We start from the raw sequence: 15,501 nt of genomic DNA, 5'->3' as shown, positions 1-15,501 counted from the left end.
ATGGGGGGCTATGCTCAGTAAATCTTTAATCCAATTTTCTGTTGATGGGTGGAGCTGTGTTCCCTCCCTACTATTTACCTGGGGCCAAACAGTGGAAACAGTGTCAGACTTTATTTTTTTGGGCTCCAGAATCACTGCAGGTGCTGATTGCAGCGAGGAAATTAAAAGACGCTTAGTCCTTGGAAGGAAAGTTATGACCAACCTAGATAGCATATTAAAAAGCAGAGACATTACTTTGCCAACCAAGGTCCGTCTAGTCAAGGCTATGGTTTTTCCCGTGGTCATGTATGGATGTGAGAGTTGGACTGTGAAGAAAGCTGAGTGCCAAAGAATTGATGCTTTTGAACTGTGGTGTTGGAGAAGACTCTTGAGTGTCCCTTGGACTTCAAGGAGATCCAGCCAGTCCATCCTAAAGGAGATCAATCCTGGGTGTTCATTGGAAGGACTGATGTTGAAGCTGAAACTCCAATACTTTGGCCACCTGATGCAAAGAGCTGACTCATTGGAAAAGACCCTGATGCTGGGAAAGATTGAAGGTGAGAGGAGAAGGGGACTACAGAGGGTGAGATGGTTGGATGGCATCACCGAGTCGATGGGCATGAGTTTGAGTAAACTCCAGGAGTTGGTGATGGACAGGGAGGCCTGGTGTGCTACAGTCCATGGGGTCACTAAGAGTCAGACATGACTGAGCAACTGAACTGAACTGTTTTTAAGAGTACTGTTCATAGTAAGTATATTCACATTAATATGAAACAGATCTCCAGATCCTTTCATTTTGCAGATCTGAAACTTTGTACCCAGGAAACAACTCCCCTTGTTCCTCTCTCCTCCACCCAAGTAATTGCCATTCAACTTTCTGTTTGAATTGGGCTGTTAGATGCCTCATATAAGTGGAATAATACCATGTTTGTCTTTCTGTGACTGGCTAAGTACTTGCATAATTCCATTAGAGTTTTTCTGACCTGGTCTAAATGTTCATTATTTTTTACCCTAATATATATGTAATTATATACCATTCCATATGGTGGATGAATTGTGTGTATATACAGTATTCATCAGATTGATGAAGCCATCATGGGCTTACATAGTATATATTTAGAAATAAATTAGCTCACAATACTAGGACCCAATTCTTTGTTCATACTGTATCACTATGGTGAGTCTCTGTATTGAAACTTGAGACTTACCCTTATATCACCCTCTGAAATTTTTAAAATGTGAAACTAATTAATAACTTTAAAATGAATAGTTATTAAAATTATACCTGACATAAGAGGTGAGCTAATTTGAATTTCAGGATCTTTTTCTTTGTTGTGTGTGCTGTCACTTTAGTCGTGTCTGACTCTTTGCGACCCTATGGATTGTAGCCCACCAGGCTCCTCTGTTTAGGTAAGAATACTGGTGTGGGTTGCCATGCCCTCCTCCAGGGGCTCTTCCTAACCCAGGGATTGAACCCACGTCTCTTACATCTACCTGCATTGGCAGGCGGGTTCTTTACCACTAGCACCACTTTCTATCAATATTAGAGGAGTATTCTGGAAACTTGGTAAATTTTCCATATTCTTGTCTTAAATTTTAAATTTCAAATAGAAATCCAAGCCAGATACTAACTGACTGAAGCCAGATTGCTAGCAGATTCAGAGAAATTAGGTTTCAACTGATATTATACTTTGCATTAATTAAAGAAAAAATTAACTGAGAACAAAGTAAATTGCTTTTTGATGGTGTTTAACTATCTCCAAAGAATTGTTACCAAAGCTGTAATAAATTGTCCAAATAACATGTTACATTTAGAGGGAGAAAAGACTGTTGTGTGACACGTAGACCACTAATCTGTTTTTTCAGCAGTTTCTAAGTTATCTAATTAGAAATTGCTGCTTGCTGCAAGTTTAGACCTAAATACACTTATCCTTTAAAGGCTGTTAAGGTTGCTTCAGAATTTTTATAGCTCTTTGCAGACATCTCTGGCATGGAATGACTGGGTACATCCCTAGGCTATTTAACTAATACAATGCAGATTGCATTCTTCTTTAAAGAAATTATAACATTTAAATTTGTTAATTTAACAGCCCAGTTCATTGTTGATTAAGCTATCAGAAAGCAAATTAGTTTTATTTCAAACCAGCTGATTGTTTTATGTCACTGATAGGCCTGAAATTCTGCAAATATGCTGATTTCCTGTTATGGTGAACAGTCTACTGATCTACTCTGCATATGCTGTATGGCACTTTTCATTCATTTAGCTAATGTTTGAACATTTAATATATTCCAATCACTGGGCCTGGTACTTTCTCAGCAAATTTTAGTTTTTAGGATCTCTTTTAAATAACCTCTGAGATGTTTGGAGTTTTTTCTTAGCAGATCATTAGATACGTTCTAAAAAACGTTAAAGTTATGTTAGAGGAAAAAAGTATTTATTTACTTCTTTGAAGCTCTTCTGTCCAAACACTTCTCGTGTATTACTAATGTTACTAAGCCCATGTTCTGTTCAGTTCAGTTCAGTTGCTCGGTTGTGTCCGACTCTTTGCAACCCCATGGACTGCAGTAGGCCAGGCTTCCCTGTCCATCACCAACTCCCGGAGCTTACTCAAACTCATGCCCATCCAGCCATCTCATCCTCTGTCCATTCCGTTTTCCTCCCACCTTCAATCTTTTCCAGCATCAGGGTCTCTTCTAATGAGTCAGTTCTTCGCATCAGTTAGCCAAAGTATTGGAGTTTCAGCATCAGTCCTTCCCATGAATAATCAGGACTGATTTCCTTTAGGATTGACTGGTTGGATCTCCTTGCTGTTCAAGATTATTTACTTGGTGTAAAAATATGAGGACTGTTTTGAGAACATTCAAAGCCATGTGATCTATTGGCTCTGATTTAAGATAAGCAGAGTAAATAAATCCTCATCCCCAAAGGGCTGATACTTCTATTTTTCTCTGTCGTTTAAAGTTCTGGAAGCAAGATGTTCAAAGCTTGAGATTTTACAACCTTAAAGCTGAAAGAATGTTAACAGTGGGTCACACCAGCCATGATTCATTCAGCCTGTTACGGAGCACTCTAGGGAGAATACGATTGTCCTTGAAAAATCACAGCCTCAGAAGGCAAGGTGCTATACCAGTTATGAGCTAATAACAGAGCCCTGACTACAAGTTAGTTTATTTATGTGAAAGGATTCAGGAGGTAGAATTTTGCTGGCTTTGGTTCAGGGGCACAAAGATGGACATTGTTTGCATACTTTCAGATGGTGTTCACTGTTTACCCGGCCTTTGTTTTATCTCTCAAGATGGTAACCACGATACCTGTTTGCCAGGCAGCATGTAGGAGAGGAGGATGAGGGGGGAAAGGCTGATTCAGTAACTTCCAGATAGACCTCTGGTCACTCCCATCTGCAAAGGAGTCTAGGAAATGTAATTTTTCGGCCACTCCCATTGCCCAAAGTTCTGTTAGTGAGGAAGAAGGGAACAAGTACTGGGTAAGGTAGGCAACTAGCAGTCTCTACTACAGGATTACTACTCCCCCCAATACACATGCATACAAACGAGAACATCCCTCTGTCCCCAGCAGCACACATATGTCTGTTACCTGTGGATCCGTCTGAAGTTTCCTTTCACCAACTTTTTTTAGGCTATACTGTCTCTATGAGTTTTTAGTGCTAGTGTAAGTCCTACGGTTTTAATGCTTTGGAAGCCGGATTATGCGATAGAAAGAGCACCAGACTTGCAATTGGAGAACCTGACCTGTAGTCCTGTCACCACTGGTGTTTTGACCTTTGACATCTGACCTTTCATTATCATTTGGATAATGGAAATAAAATACCCTCTGTAGCTGTGTTTTACAAGCTTCTTAGAGGATCCAATGAGCACTTTCTTTTAATGTCTATAAAAATGTATGGCAAATAGTAAAACCTTACACAAGTATCTGGTATCCAGGTGGCACAGTGGTAAAGAATCTACCTGCCAGTGTAGGAGACACAAGAGACACGGGTTCAATCCCTGGGTCAGGAAGATCCCTTGGAGGAGGAAATAGCAACCCACTCCAATATTCTTGCCTGGGAAACCTCATGGACAGAGGAACCTGGTGGACTACAGTCCATGGGTCACAAAAGAGTCGGACATGACTAAGCACGCACACACCCATTGTTACAACAATGATGGTGATGTTCAAAACCAAACTCTCATCTTCCCAACAGAAGATGTTGCTTCTAACTTTTCTCTCACGTCAAGTCAGAAAGTCTGGAAACCTGCCTTCCTCATGACTGCATCTGCCTTCCACCCCGCGTCTCTGTGGTCGTGGTAGTCTTTAACGTTATTCTAGTATTTCTCCATGTCTGCCCTCTCTGCCTTCCTCACTGCCACCCCTTGTTGTTCAGGGCCTTGTTACCACACTTCTCGCTTGGCTGTTGCAATAGCTCTCTGAGTCGACCCTAGTCCCTACAGCTCTACATGTTTCCTTGTTTTTACTGTTAAAGAACAGAATGTACCAGCGGACTGTACCTTGGGAGAAATATCTAGTAAATTATTTTTCTACTTTTGAGACATTAGATTGTTTATATTTGGGTTTTTTTTTTATTATGGTGATGTTTTGTGCAAATGTGTGGATTGTTTTATTTCACTGATAGGCCTGCTGGTCATATACATGTTATAATTCATATATATATATGAATATGTATATGACTTTATGATTACCTATTTTATTAAAAGCAGATTTCTCTAACATGAATTATTAGGTTAATAGGTGGTTCTTTGGGATTTTTGCTTCATTTTCCCAGTTGTTTCCCAAAGGGTACTTCTAATTTATACGTCACAAACATCAGGTACTATCATGAATGTATTGTAGCTTTTCAGTTCAGTTCAGTCGCTCAGTTGTGTCCGACTCTTTGTGACCCCATGAATCACAGCACACCAGGCCTCCCTGTCCATCACCAGCTCCCGGAGTTCACTCAAACTCATGTCCATCGAGTTGGTGATGCCATCCATCCATCTCATTCTCTGTCATCCCCGTCTCCTCCCGCTCCCAATCCCTCCCAGCATCAGAGTCTTTTCAAGTGAGTCAACTCATCGCATGAGGTGGCCAAAGTATTGGAGTTTCAGCTTTAGCATCAGTCCTTCCAGTGAACAACCAGGATTGATCTCCTTTAGAATGGACTGGTTGGATCTCCTTGCAGTCCAAGGGACTCTCTCTAGCAAAACTTTAAAAATATATAATTAAAACTGTGGCTTGTCTATTTTCATACAAAAGGAATCCAGGCACTCTCAGTCCAGGAAGACTTGGTACAATGCAGTGTAGTTAACCCTGTACTTTATAGGCTATACATTTATAGGTTGGCATGGGTTAAGATCTTTTTAAAAAAATTCCTGGTTACAGCCTGTCTTCCTTAACAGGGCTCTTCAGTACATAAAGGTCACTTTAAGATAAACTTGGGGCTTCTTTTACATAGAGACCTAAGAGTATAAGTGTATTAACAGATCAGGTAACTGGAAATAGAGGGTTTCGCTGATTGTAATAGAGAATCAAAAATACATTTTTTACAGATCTAAGTATGAATCATTTTTTAACTTTTCCCCCACAAGACTTTCATCTTAAGATATCTTTAAAGAGAAACTTACTTGTTCTTTTATTTAACACATATCAATCTTTACCGGGATTAACATTCTGTGATTGAAATTTATGGACGTCCTCAGTAAATCAGTGTTAGTTTGTGCATATTCCCCTGTACAGATTATAGATGCAGTCGGAATCAAGGATTACCACCGATATCCACCCTAGCACATCTTTTATCTTTATAAATCTTGCAATAAAATAATCCCCTCTCCCTGCCCGCCGCTTCCGCACTATCAACTGCTGTATGAGTTCAGTAGTCTTTTTGGCGTAAACCTGTGCTATATCAAGTAGAATTGTTTGACTCCAGCAGTTCTAGTTGTGCAAGAGTAATTCCCATCAGCATTTCTTCCATAATTCTCTAGGAAATAATATTTTCAAAAAATTGCATCTTTTAAAATGTGTGGCATACTTGGAAAGCCTTCAAAATTTTTTTTGACATTGAAAATTGTAAGTACTTTCCAACGTCTACAATTTAATATTTGAGAAAAGTCACTGAAGAATTATGGCTCCAAGGAGCCATATTTGTTATGTAAACAGTAAGAAATAAAGTATAAATGCAGTGCAATTACACCAAAAGATTTGCCATAGAAACAGTGTTAACTGTTTATGCTTTGTATTATATTAAATAACTTTTAAATTATCTGTATATTTCTCTTATTTCTCTCCCTAGGTAAAGATGTCAAACCTTTTACACCAGAGAAAGCGAAAGAAATCATAATGTGTTTACAACAACCTGCAGTCTTCTATAACATGGTTTTTGATTGGCCGGCACAACACTGGACTGCAAAACATCTTTCTGAGGTCCTTCATGGCAAGCAGATACGATTTCGGATGGGAACGAAAAGCACAGACACAGGTAGGACTACCAGGAATCATCATTGTAATGTCTCTTCATAACATTCCCGTGTCTCAGCCATGGTTTCTTTATCTCTGGAGAATCCTTTATTTCTAATCCGCTTTTTGACCATTTGCAGATGGGGAAACTTTATTAGAAGTTTTCAAAGGATAATTTAAGATTTTTTTTTTTTTAGGCTAAATAACCTGTAATTTATAACCCCTTGTAAAATGTATTTGATCATATTATCATAGTTCATTGATCATGGTAGACACTTAATAAATATTTGTTAATGTGCTTTTACTTACCTGACTGAAAAAGACCAATACTAATCTAACAGTCCCCTCCATTTTTGTGTCATGTAGAATGTGTCCTCTTATTTGTAACTTCAGTCACTATTTATAGTGCTTAGTCTTGGTGTAATTTTATCTCTCTGCTTTATCAACCATCTGACCTTTCTTGTGTTGCATAAATGTGAAACATGTGAAGCTGTTTTTTTCATCCTCTTAAGCAACTAGATTTTGCCAGCTCCCTTTTTCTCCCCTGAAGACTTGTAACTGATTTTTTTGCCTTACAGTCAGACAAAGCAATTACCGTTACTCTAAAAATAGTTAATTTAAAGGAAAAAAAAACAGTTCAGATTAGAAATGTTTCTAATCTAAAGTCTATGATCATGGTCTGGCTTCAGAATATGTGTTTATCTTCTATTTAAATATGAACAGATTTGGTGGTCTAGAAATTCATGGTGTTTTAAGCATTGCTGTGAAGTGGCTGTGTGAAGATATTAAGGATATCTATTAATAAGCCCAAAGGAACTAAAAAATTGCTCAGTTTCTCTTCCAGCTTCTCTAAGCTTCTTTCTCTCATGTATATCTCATAAAATTACTGGGTTTTTGGTGTCTAGGACCCCTTTGTACTTCAGTGACAGGTAGAGCAGTATTAACCCAAACTCTTTGGCTCCTCATTGTGGTTTATTGTATTTTTAAATTAAATGATAGACCAGCAGCAGCCACATAAAAATCAGCTCGTGCTGTTGTTTTCTTGATTTTAGTCACATAAATCTTCCACTCACTGAAGTTTCTGTTAAACAGTAATATGAAGAAAAATAGAAATTGTATTTTTTTTCACCTCCTGGTTAGACTCCAAATACTACTGTTAATAGTTATTGACAACTATTGTGTTAGACACTGTTCTGAGTGCCTTATACATATTAACTCTCTTAATCTTCTTCAAGCCCACTTAGAGTGGAACTACTATTATTCTGTTTTACAGAAGAACTAACAGTAATTTGACATTTTAAAGTTAGTACTCATGCAAAAAAGAAAAAGGGAAACAGAAAGTCTCTTGAAAAGATAATCTGTTCTTTGGACAAAATTCATATAAAATCCACCACTTAAAGTACACAATTCAGTGCCTTTAGCATCTTCTTAATTTTGTGCAACCACCACCACTATCTAATTCCAGAACATTTTCATCACACTGTGGAGAAGTCTGGTTCCCGCTGGTGGTCACTCCTCTTTCACACCCTTCTCCACCTCTGGCAACCACTAATCTACTTTCCTGTTTTTATAGATTTGCATATTCTGAACATATAAAAATGGAATCATGTGGTTGTGATCAATGTAGCTGTGACCTTTTGTGTCTAGCTTTTTTTCATGTAGCATGTTTTTAAAATTTACCCATGTTGTAGCATGTATTTGTATTTTCTTTTTATTGCTGAATAATGGGCTGGAGAAAGCACAAGCTGGAATCAAGATTGCCAGGAGAAATATCAATAACCTCAGATAGGCAGATGACACCACCCTTATGGCAGAAAGCGAAGAAGAACTAAAGAGCCTCTTGATGAAAGTGAAAGAGGAGAGTGAAAAAGTTGGCTTAAAGCTCCACACTCAGAAAACTAAGATCATGGCATCCAGTTCCATCACTTCATGGCAAATAGATGGGGAAACAGTGGAAACAGTGGCAGACTTTATTTTGGGGGGCTCTAAAATCACTGCAGATGGTGATTGCAGCCATGAAATTAAAAGACACTTACTCCTTGGAAGGAAAGTTATGACCAACCTAGACAGCATATTAAAAAGCAGAGACGTTACTTTGCCAACAAAGGTCCATCTAGTCAAGGCTATGGTTTTTCCATTGGTCATGTTTGGATGTGAGAGTTGCACTGTGAAGAAAGCTGAGCGCCAAAGAATTGATGCTTTTGAACTGTGGTGTTGGAGAAGACTCTTGAGAGTCCCTTGGACTTCAAGGAGATCCAACCAGTCCATTCTAAAGGAGATCAATCCTGGGTGTTCATTGGAAGGACTGATGTTGAAGCTGAACCTCCAATACTTTGGCCACCTGACGCGAAGAGCTGACTCATTGGTAAAGACCCTGATGCTGGGAAAGATTGAGGGCAGGAGGAGAAGGGGACGACAGAGGATGAGATGGCTGGATGGCATCACTGACTCGATGGGCATGGGTTTGGGTGGACTCTGGGAGTTGGTGATGGACAGGGAGGCCTGGCGTGCTGTGATTCATGGGGTCGCAAAGAGTTGGACACGACTGAGCGACTGAACTGAACTGAATGTTCCATTATGGATAAACAAAGTGTCGATCCATTCATCAATTGATGGATGTTTGGGTTATTTCCACTTTTTGACTGTTATGAAGAATGCTACTATGAACATTTATGTACAAGTTTTTGTGTAGACATATGTTTTCACTTCTCTTGGGTTAGACCTAGAAGTGTAATTGCCAAGTCATGCAGCAACTATGTTTAACTTTTGAGGAACTGCCAAACTGTTTTCCAAAACAGCTGAACCATTTTACATTCCCACCGCAGTGTGTGAATGGTCTAGTTTCTCTCCATCCTTGCCAATACTTATTTCATTTTTCATTCTGGCTATCCTAGTGTGTGTAAAGTTTTATCTCATTATAGCTTGATGCGTTTCCCTAATGACTGATGTTGTTGAGCATCTTCCTATGGTCTTATTGACCATTTGTATATCTGATTTGGAGAAATGGCTATTCAAGTCCTTTGCTGGTTTTATAATTGAGATGGTTTTTGTTTTTATGTGGTTTTGTTTGTTTTGTCTTTTTGTTCAGTGGTAAAAGAGACGTTCATATATTCTGCATACTATTTATCAACTATATGACATGCAGATATTTTCTCATGGGGGTAATAATTTGTTCTTTTTAAGTTATTTCTTTGCGTATAAATACACTACTTCCACAAGCACTTTTGGGTAGTGTTGTAAGAGAGCTGATTCAAGTTGGCTCGTGTGGGTTCAAATTTTGGCTTACTCTGTGACTTTGAGCAAGTCACTTAACTTTTCTGTATCTTAGAAATCTTTTCAAAGTTAAATGTGTTCATATTCATTAAACATTTAGAATAGTGTCTGGCACATAGTAAATGCTCAACAAATGTTATTTTAAAATAGAAATAATTTAAAAATAAAAAATATACCTTCCTCATTTTAGAGAGCACTGGAAAAATGGGAAGACCCAAAGAAAATTAAAAAGACTTACTCCTGTTACCAAGAGGCAATCACCGATTACAGTGTGATGTATATTCAATGCAAGCCTTTTCATATTTTAAAAATAAAGTGTAAATTTTAACAGCCTGCTTTTTTCCCTTAACATGTTCTGAGTAGCTTCTTTTGACATTAAATGTGAGTTTTAAACGGCTCCCTAACATTCCATTGTGTGCTAGTACCATTGTTGTTATTGTTGTTGTTTAGTCGCTAGGTTGTGTTCGACTCTCTTGCAAGCCCAGGGAGTGTAGCCCGCCAAGCTTTTCCATCCATGAGACTTCCAAGGCAAGAATACTGGAGTGGGTTGCCATTTCCTCCTCCCGGGGAACTTCCTGAACCAGGGATCGAACCCATGTCTCTTTGTCTCCCGCATTGGCAGGTGGATTCTTTACCATGAGCCACCAGGGAAACTGAATTTTAATTTATCAGAGTTTTAATTTAGTTTTAAAATTCTAATTTGATTAGATTGCTTAGAGGTTTTAATTTATAAATAAGACTGTAGTGAACATGTTTGAAAGTAAATCTTGCCCAAATTTCTGATTATTTTCCTGGGAGAATGACTGACCCAAGGGTATGAGCATTATCAGCAGGAGCAGCACTCTCCATGGAGCTGCTTCCACCAGAAACCACTGAGTCATGCAGCTGGCCTCTCTAAGTGGTGTCCGGTGACTCAGCAACTTACATCCTAAGTATCCAGCATCTACCTGCTTCTCACTCCATGACCATTCTCCAGCTGGGAGTATCCTGCTCTCCCTCCCCTCCATGGTTGCAGTAGCCTCATGCCTAGTCTCTCTTCACCTGCTTTCCTCTAGCCCCAGCCATTCCTCATAATGAAACCAGAGACAGTTTTTTAAAAAAGAAAAATCTCATCTTCTTTATCTGTTTAGAACCCTTAGATAGTGTCCCATTACCCTTAGGCTAAAGACCAACATTTTTGTTAATGGTATAAAAAGCTCTGTTTGCCTCCTCTTTCTGAGCTCGGGGCAGATAAGCTTTTAAGATTTTGTGTTTCCAGAGATTTGCTTCTTCTTACTTCAGGGCCTCTGCATATACAGTTAGTGGTTCTTCTCTCTTTTCCCACTTCCCCTTACCCCAGCTTTACCTAGCTGGTTCCACTGCTTCCTTCAGATCCTCAGAGGTCATCTTTTCATGGTAGTTTTTCTGACTACATTCTCCCTCACCCCAAAATCAGGTATGACTACAGAGTTATCTCAGAGCACCTTGTATTTCTTAGTAACACTTAGCGCAGCTCTGATCACATGGTTAATTGTGTAAGCGGTTAGCAGTTTAAAGTCTCTCTTTGCCTCAAGAGGGTCCCCTCATGAGAGCCAGGGCCATGTCTCATCATTGGCTGAACACCTAATATCTGGATAGTCAGACATCTGTGGAGTGAAAGAATAAAAGACCTAAGGCCAAGTGCTTTGCAGAAGGGTGGTTTACATTTACTCTCCTTTCAGAACATAAAAGGGTACCTATTTAATGGAAATTTATGTTTTTAAAAAAAATACCTTGTTGATAGGTGAAAGATGAGTGCCTCATAACTTTAATTAACATTTCTTTGTTGGTATTGTTGAACATGTTCATGTTCATTAATAGTTTGTATTTTGTCTGGTAATTTTTCTTTCAGTTATCCTTAGGGTTTCAGGGTTTTGGTTTTTTTTTTAATAAATAAATTCCGTCCATTCCATTCCGTCGCTCAGTCGTGTCCGACTCTTTGCGACCCCGTGGACTGTAGCCTACCAGGCTTCTCCGTCCATGGGATTCTCCAGGCAAGAATACTGGAGTGGGTTACCATTTCCTTCTCCAGGGGATCTTCCCAACCCAGGGATTGAACCCGGGTCTCCCTCATTGGAGGCAGACGCTTTAACCTCTGAGCCACCAGGGAAGCCCAATAAATAAATTACTTATATTTAAAGAATACTGTGTTTGTTACTAATGTACTAATTTCCCAGTTTATTGTTTGCCTTTTGATTTTGCTTCATATCTTTATAGTAATATCAAATAATATTTAATTAATATTTTTATTCTTATTTTATTTAGAAATTCCTTCTGTATCCTGACAATAAGTAAATGTTCTAATATTTTCTTTTAATAGCTAGATTTCTTTTTCAGATTTTACTCTTTATCCATTCCATATTTATTTTGGTATGTTGTTTTCCCAAATAGTTAAGTTGGTAATAGCATCTTTACTGTAGTACCATTTACTGAATAATCCCTTCTTTTCCTACCAACTTTGAAACTACCTTTATTATATTACCATATTCTTATATATTTCAGCATCTGTTTTTGGACCACATACTGAACTATCAGTCTGGGGGCCAGTAAAACACTTGCTAAAAACTATTTTTTACAGCTATTATGTATTTTAATATTTGAAAGAACAACTCATCTTCCCCAGTCACTCTTCTGTCTCAGAATTTTACTAGATACTGGTGGCACAGTGATAAAGAATTAACCTGCCAGTGCTGGAGACACAGATTCAATCCCTGGGTCAGGAAGATTCCCCTGGAGAAGGAAATGGCAACCCACTCCAGTATTCTTGCCTGGAGAATTCCATTAGACAGAGAAGCCTGGCGGGAGCAGTCTGTGGGATCACAGAGTTGGATGTGAGTAAGTACGCATGTGTGCACATGCACAATTAAACTTTATTCCTCTATATGAAACTTAAACAGTGTTCAGTTCAGTTCACTCGCTCAATCCTGTCCGACTGACTCTTTGCGACCCCATGGACTGCAGCACGCCAGGCCTCCCTGTCCATCACCAACTCCTGGAATTTACTCAAACTCATGTCCAATGAGTTGGTGATGCCATCCAACCATCTCATCCTCTGTCGTCCCCTTCTCCTCTCGCCTTCGATCTTTCCCAGAATCAGGGTCTTTTCAAAAGAGTCAGTTCTTCGCATCAGGTGGCCAAAGTTTTGGAGTTTCAGCTTCAGCATCAGTCCTTCCAGTGAATATTCAGGACTGATTTCCTTTAGGATGGACTGGTTGGATCTCCTTGCAGTCCAAGGGACTCTCAAGAGTCTTCTCCAGCACCACAGTTCAAAAGCATCAATTCTTAGGCGCTTAGCTTTCTTTATAGTCCAACTCTCACATCCATACATGACTACTGGGAAAACCATAGCTCTGACTAGACAGACCTTTGTTGGCAAAGTAATGTCTCTGCTTTTTAATATGCTGTCTAGGTTGGTCATAACTTTTCTTCCAAGGAGTAAGCTTCTTTTTATTTCATGGCTGCAGTCACCATCTGCAGTAATTTTGGGGCCCCCCAAAATAAAGTATCTCACTGTTTCCATTGTTTTCTCATCTATTTACCATGAAGTGATGGGACTGGATGCCATGATGTTAGTTTTCTGAATGTTGAATTTTAGCCCATTTTTTCCCTCTCCTATTTCACTTTCATCAAGAGGCTCTTTTATTCTTCTTCGATTTCTGCCATAAGGGTGGTGCCATCTGCATATCTGAGGTTACTGACATTTCTCCTGGCAGTCTTGATTCCAGCTTATGCTTTATCCAGCCCAGCATTTCTCATGATGTACTCTGCATATAAGTTAAATAAACAGGGAGATGATATACAGCCTTGATGTACTCCTTTCCTGTTTTGGAACCAGTCTGTTGTTCCATGTCCAGTTCTAACTCTTGCTTCTTGACTTGAATACAGATTTCTCAGGAGGCATGTCAGGTGGTCTGGTATTCCCCTCCCTTGAAGAGTTTTCCACAGTTTGTTGTAATCCACACAGTCAAAGGCTTTGGCATAGTCAGTAAAGCAGAAGTAGATGTTTTACTGGAACTCTTTTGCTTTTTCCATGATCCAACAAATGTTGGCAATTTGATCTCTGGTTCCTCCGCCTTTTGTAAATCCAACTTGAACATCTGGAAGTTCATGGTTCACGTACTGTTGAAGCCTGGCTTGGAGAATTTTGATCATTACTTCCCTAGCGTGTGAGATGAGTGCAATTGTGTGGTAGTTTGAGCATTCTTTGGCATTGCCTTTCTTTGGGATTAGAATGAAAACTGACCTGTTCCAGTCCTGTGGCCACTGCTGAGTTTTCCAAATTTGCTGGCATATTGATTGCAGCACTTTCACAGAATCATCTTTTCACTTTTAGTAAGCAGTGTACTCACATTGAACAAGACATGTTGCCTGCCCTCAAGCCATCAATCACTGCAGCTACCTCCCGCTCCATAATGGTGCTCCCTCAGGGGCATTAAGAATGGAGAAAAACCAGATCCTGGCCCCAGATAGTTAAGGTGCATATCAAATAAATTTTTTTTGTAACTAGCTGTAATCTTTTGAATGTTTAATTGCCTTTTTCCCCTCCCCCCACAAAAATTCCTATATATCCCAGCTCCTCCCTTACCTTTTTGAAACAGTTCCTCAGAGCTATTTTAGCAGCTGTTTCCTAGGCTGTATTCCTCAGTAAGATCCTCCGAATAAAACATAACTCACAACTTTTAGATCATGTGGCTTTTTTCTCCTTCAGTCAACAAGATTTTTTTAAAATATTTATTTATTTAGCTGCACCAGGTCTTACTTATGGCATGCAAGATCTTTAGTTGCAGCATGTGAGCTCTAGTTCCCTGGACCAGGTATTGAACCCAGGCCCCCTACACTGGGGTTATGGAGTCTTAGTCACTGACTTAACAGGGAAGTCCCCAGTCAAAAAGATTTAAATGAAATTTCTTGAAGTACTATGAATTACATAATTTGAAAGAATCTACCATGTGACAGTACTGTACCATCCTACAGAGGAACATGAAATCTTTGCTTATCAAGTTTTTTTTTAATGTCAGTAAAAAGATTTGGGTAAAAAAAAGTTTTTTTACAAGTCTACAAATTTCTTAAAATATTATAAATTTTTTATAACTATTAGGAAGGAAATATTTTTGCCTATTCTGTTTTTCTAATGGTGATTAGTACACAACTAAATGCCATTTATTTTTTGTATGTTTATTTTTTTATCTTTAATAGTATACATAGTTTTTTATCTTAATAGCGTACATAGTTTTTTAGTTTATTCTTGTGGGCTTTTTAGGAAGACAAGTATTCGATCTTACAAGCAATGATAACTTTTTTACCTATATTGAGCCTATTTATTTCTGTTTTAGGTCTTGGTTAGAATTTTTCTAGAATGCTTGAAATAATAGTGTTGACAGCTAGCATATTTGATTGTAATGTATCTCAGTTTATTTTAGGAAGCAGTTGTGACATCACATTGCTCTTTGAAGCCATTTTGGATTGAATTAATTTGCCAACATATATTCTCAGTGACAACACTATAACTCAGCTGGCAATCATTTGCCAAGCAGATGTATGCTGCTGCTGCTAAGGTGCTTCAGTCGTGTCCAACTCTGTGCGACCCCATAGATGGCAGCCCACCAGGCTCCTCTGTCCCTGGGGTTCTCCAGGCACGACTACTGGAGTGGGTTGCCATTGCCTTCTCCAAGCAGATGTATAATTAAGCCTAAACATTTGTAGATAGGGAGTGGAGTAACGATCAAAAGTCATACTCGGTACCCACATTCCAAGTGTTTCTTGCTTGTGAGATGATGAAGTCT

General features: G+C 38.9%; 1 protein-coding gene across 3 annotated transcripts in view; it reads left to right on the top strand.

The window, feature by feature from the left end:
• HSPBAP1 (HSPB1 associated protein 1) overlaps positions 1-15,501 on the top strand; it is a 60,110-nt gene that overhangs the window by 10,629 nt on the left and 33,980 nt on the right. For all 3 annotated transcript variants that reach the window (XM_055395012.2, XM_055395095.2, XM_055394924.2), the window contains exon 2: positions 6,264-6,449. In XM_055395012.2, coding sequence (XP_055250987.2) covers positions 6,264-6,449 — 186 coding nt within the window. The remainder of the gene's footprint in view (positions 1-6,263; positions 6,450-15,501) is intronic.

The sequence above is a fragment of the Moschus berezovskii genome, chromosome 1 (genome assembly GCF_049115385.1).
Source record: "Moschus berezovskii isolate FMDL1 chromosome 1, NW_MosBer_1.0, whole genome shotgun sequence".
NCBI classification, from domain to species: domain Eukaryota; kingdom Metazoa; phylum Chordata; class Mammalia; order Artiodactyla; family Moschidae; genus Moschus; species Moschus berezovskii.
The sequence above is the reverse complement of the archived record's forward strand: the minus strand, read 5'-3'. Positions and strand labels throughout refer to the sequence as shown.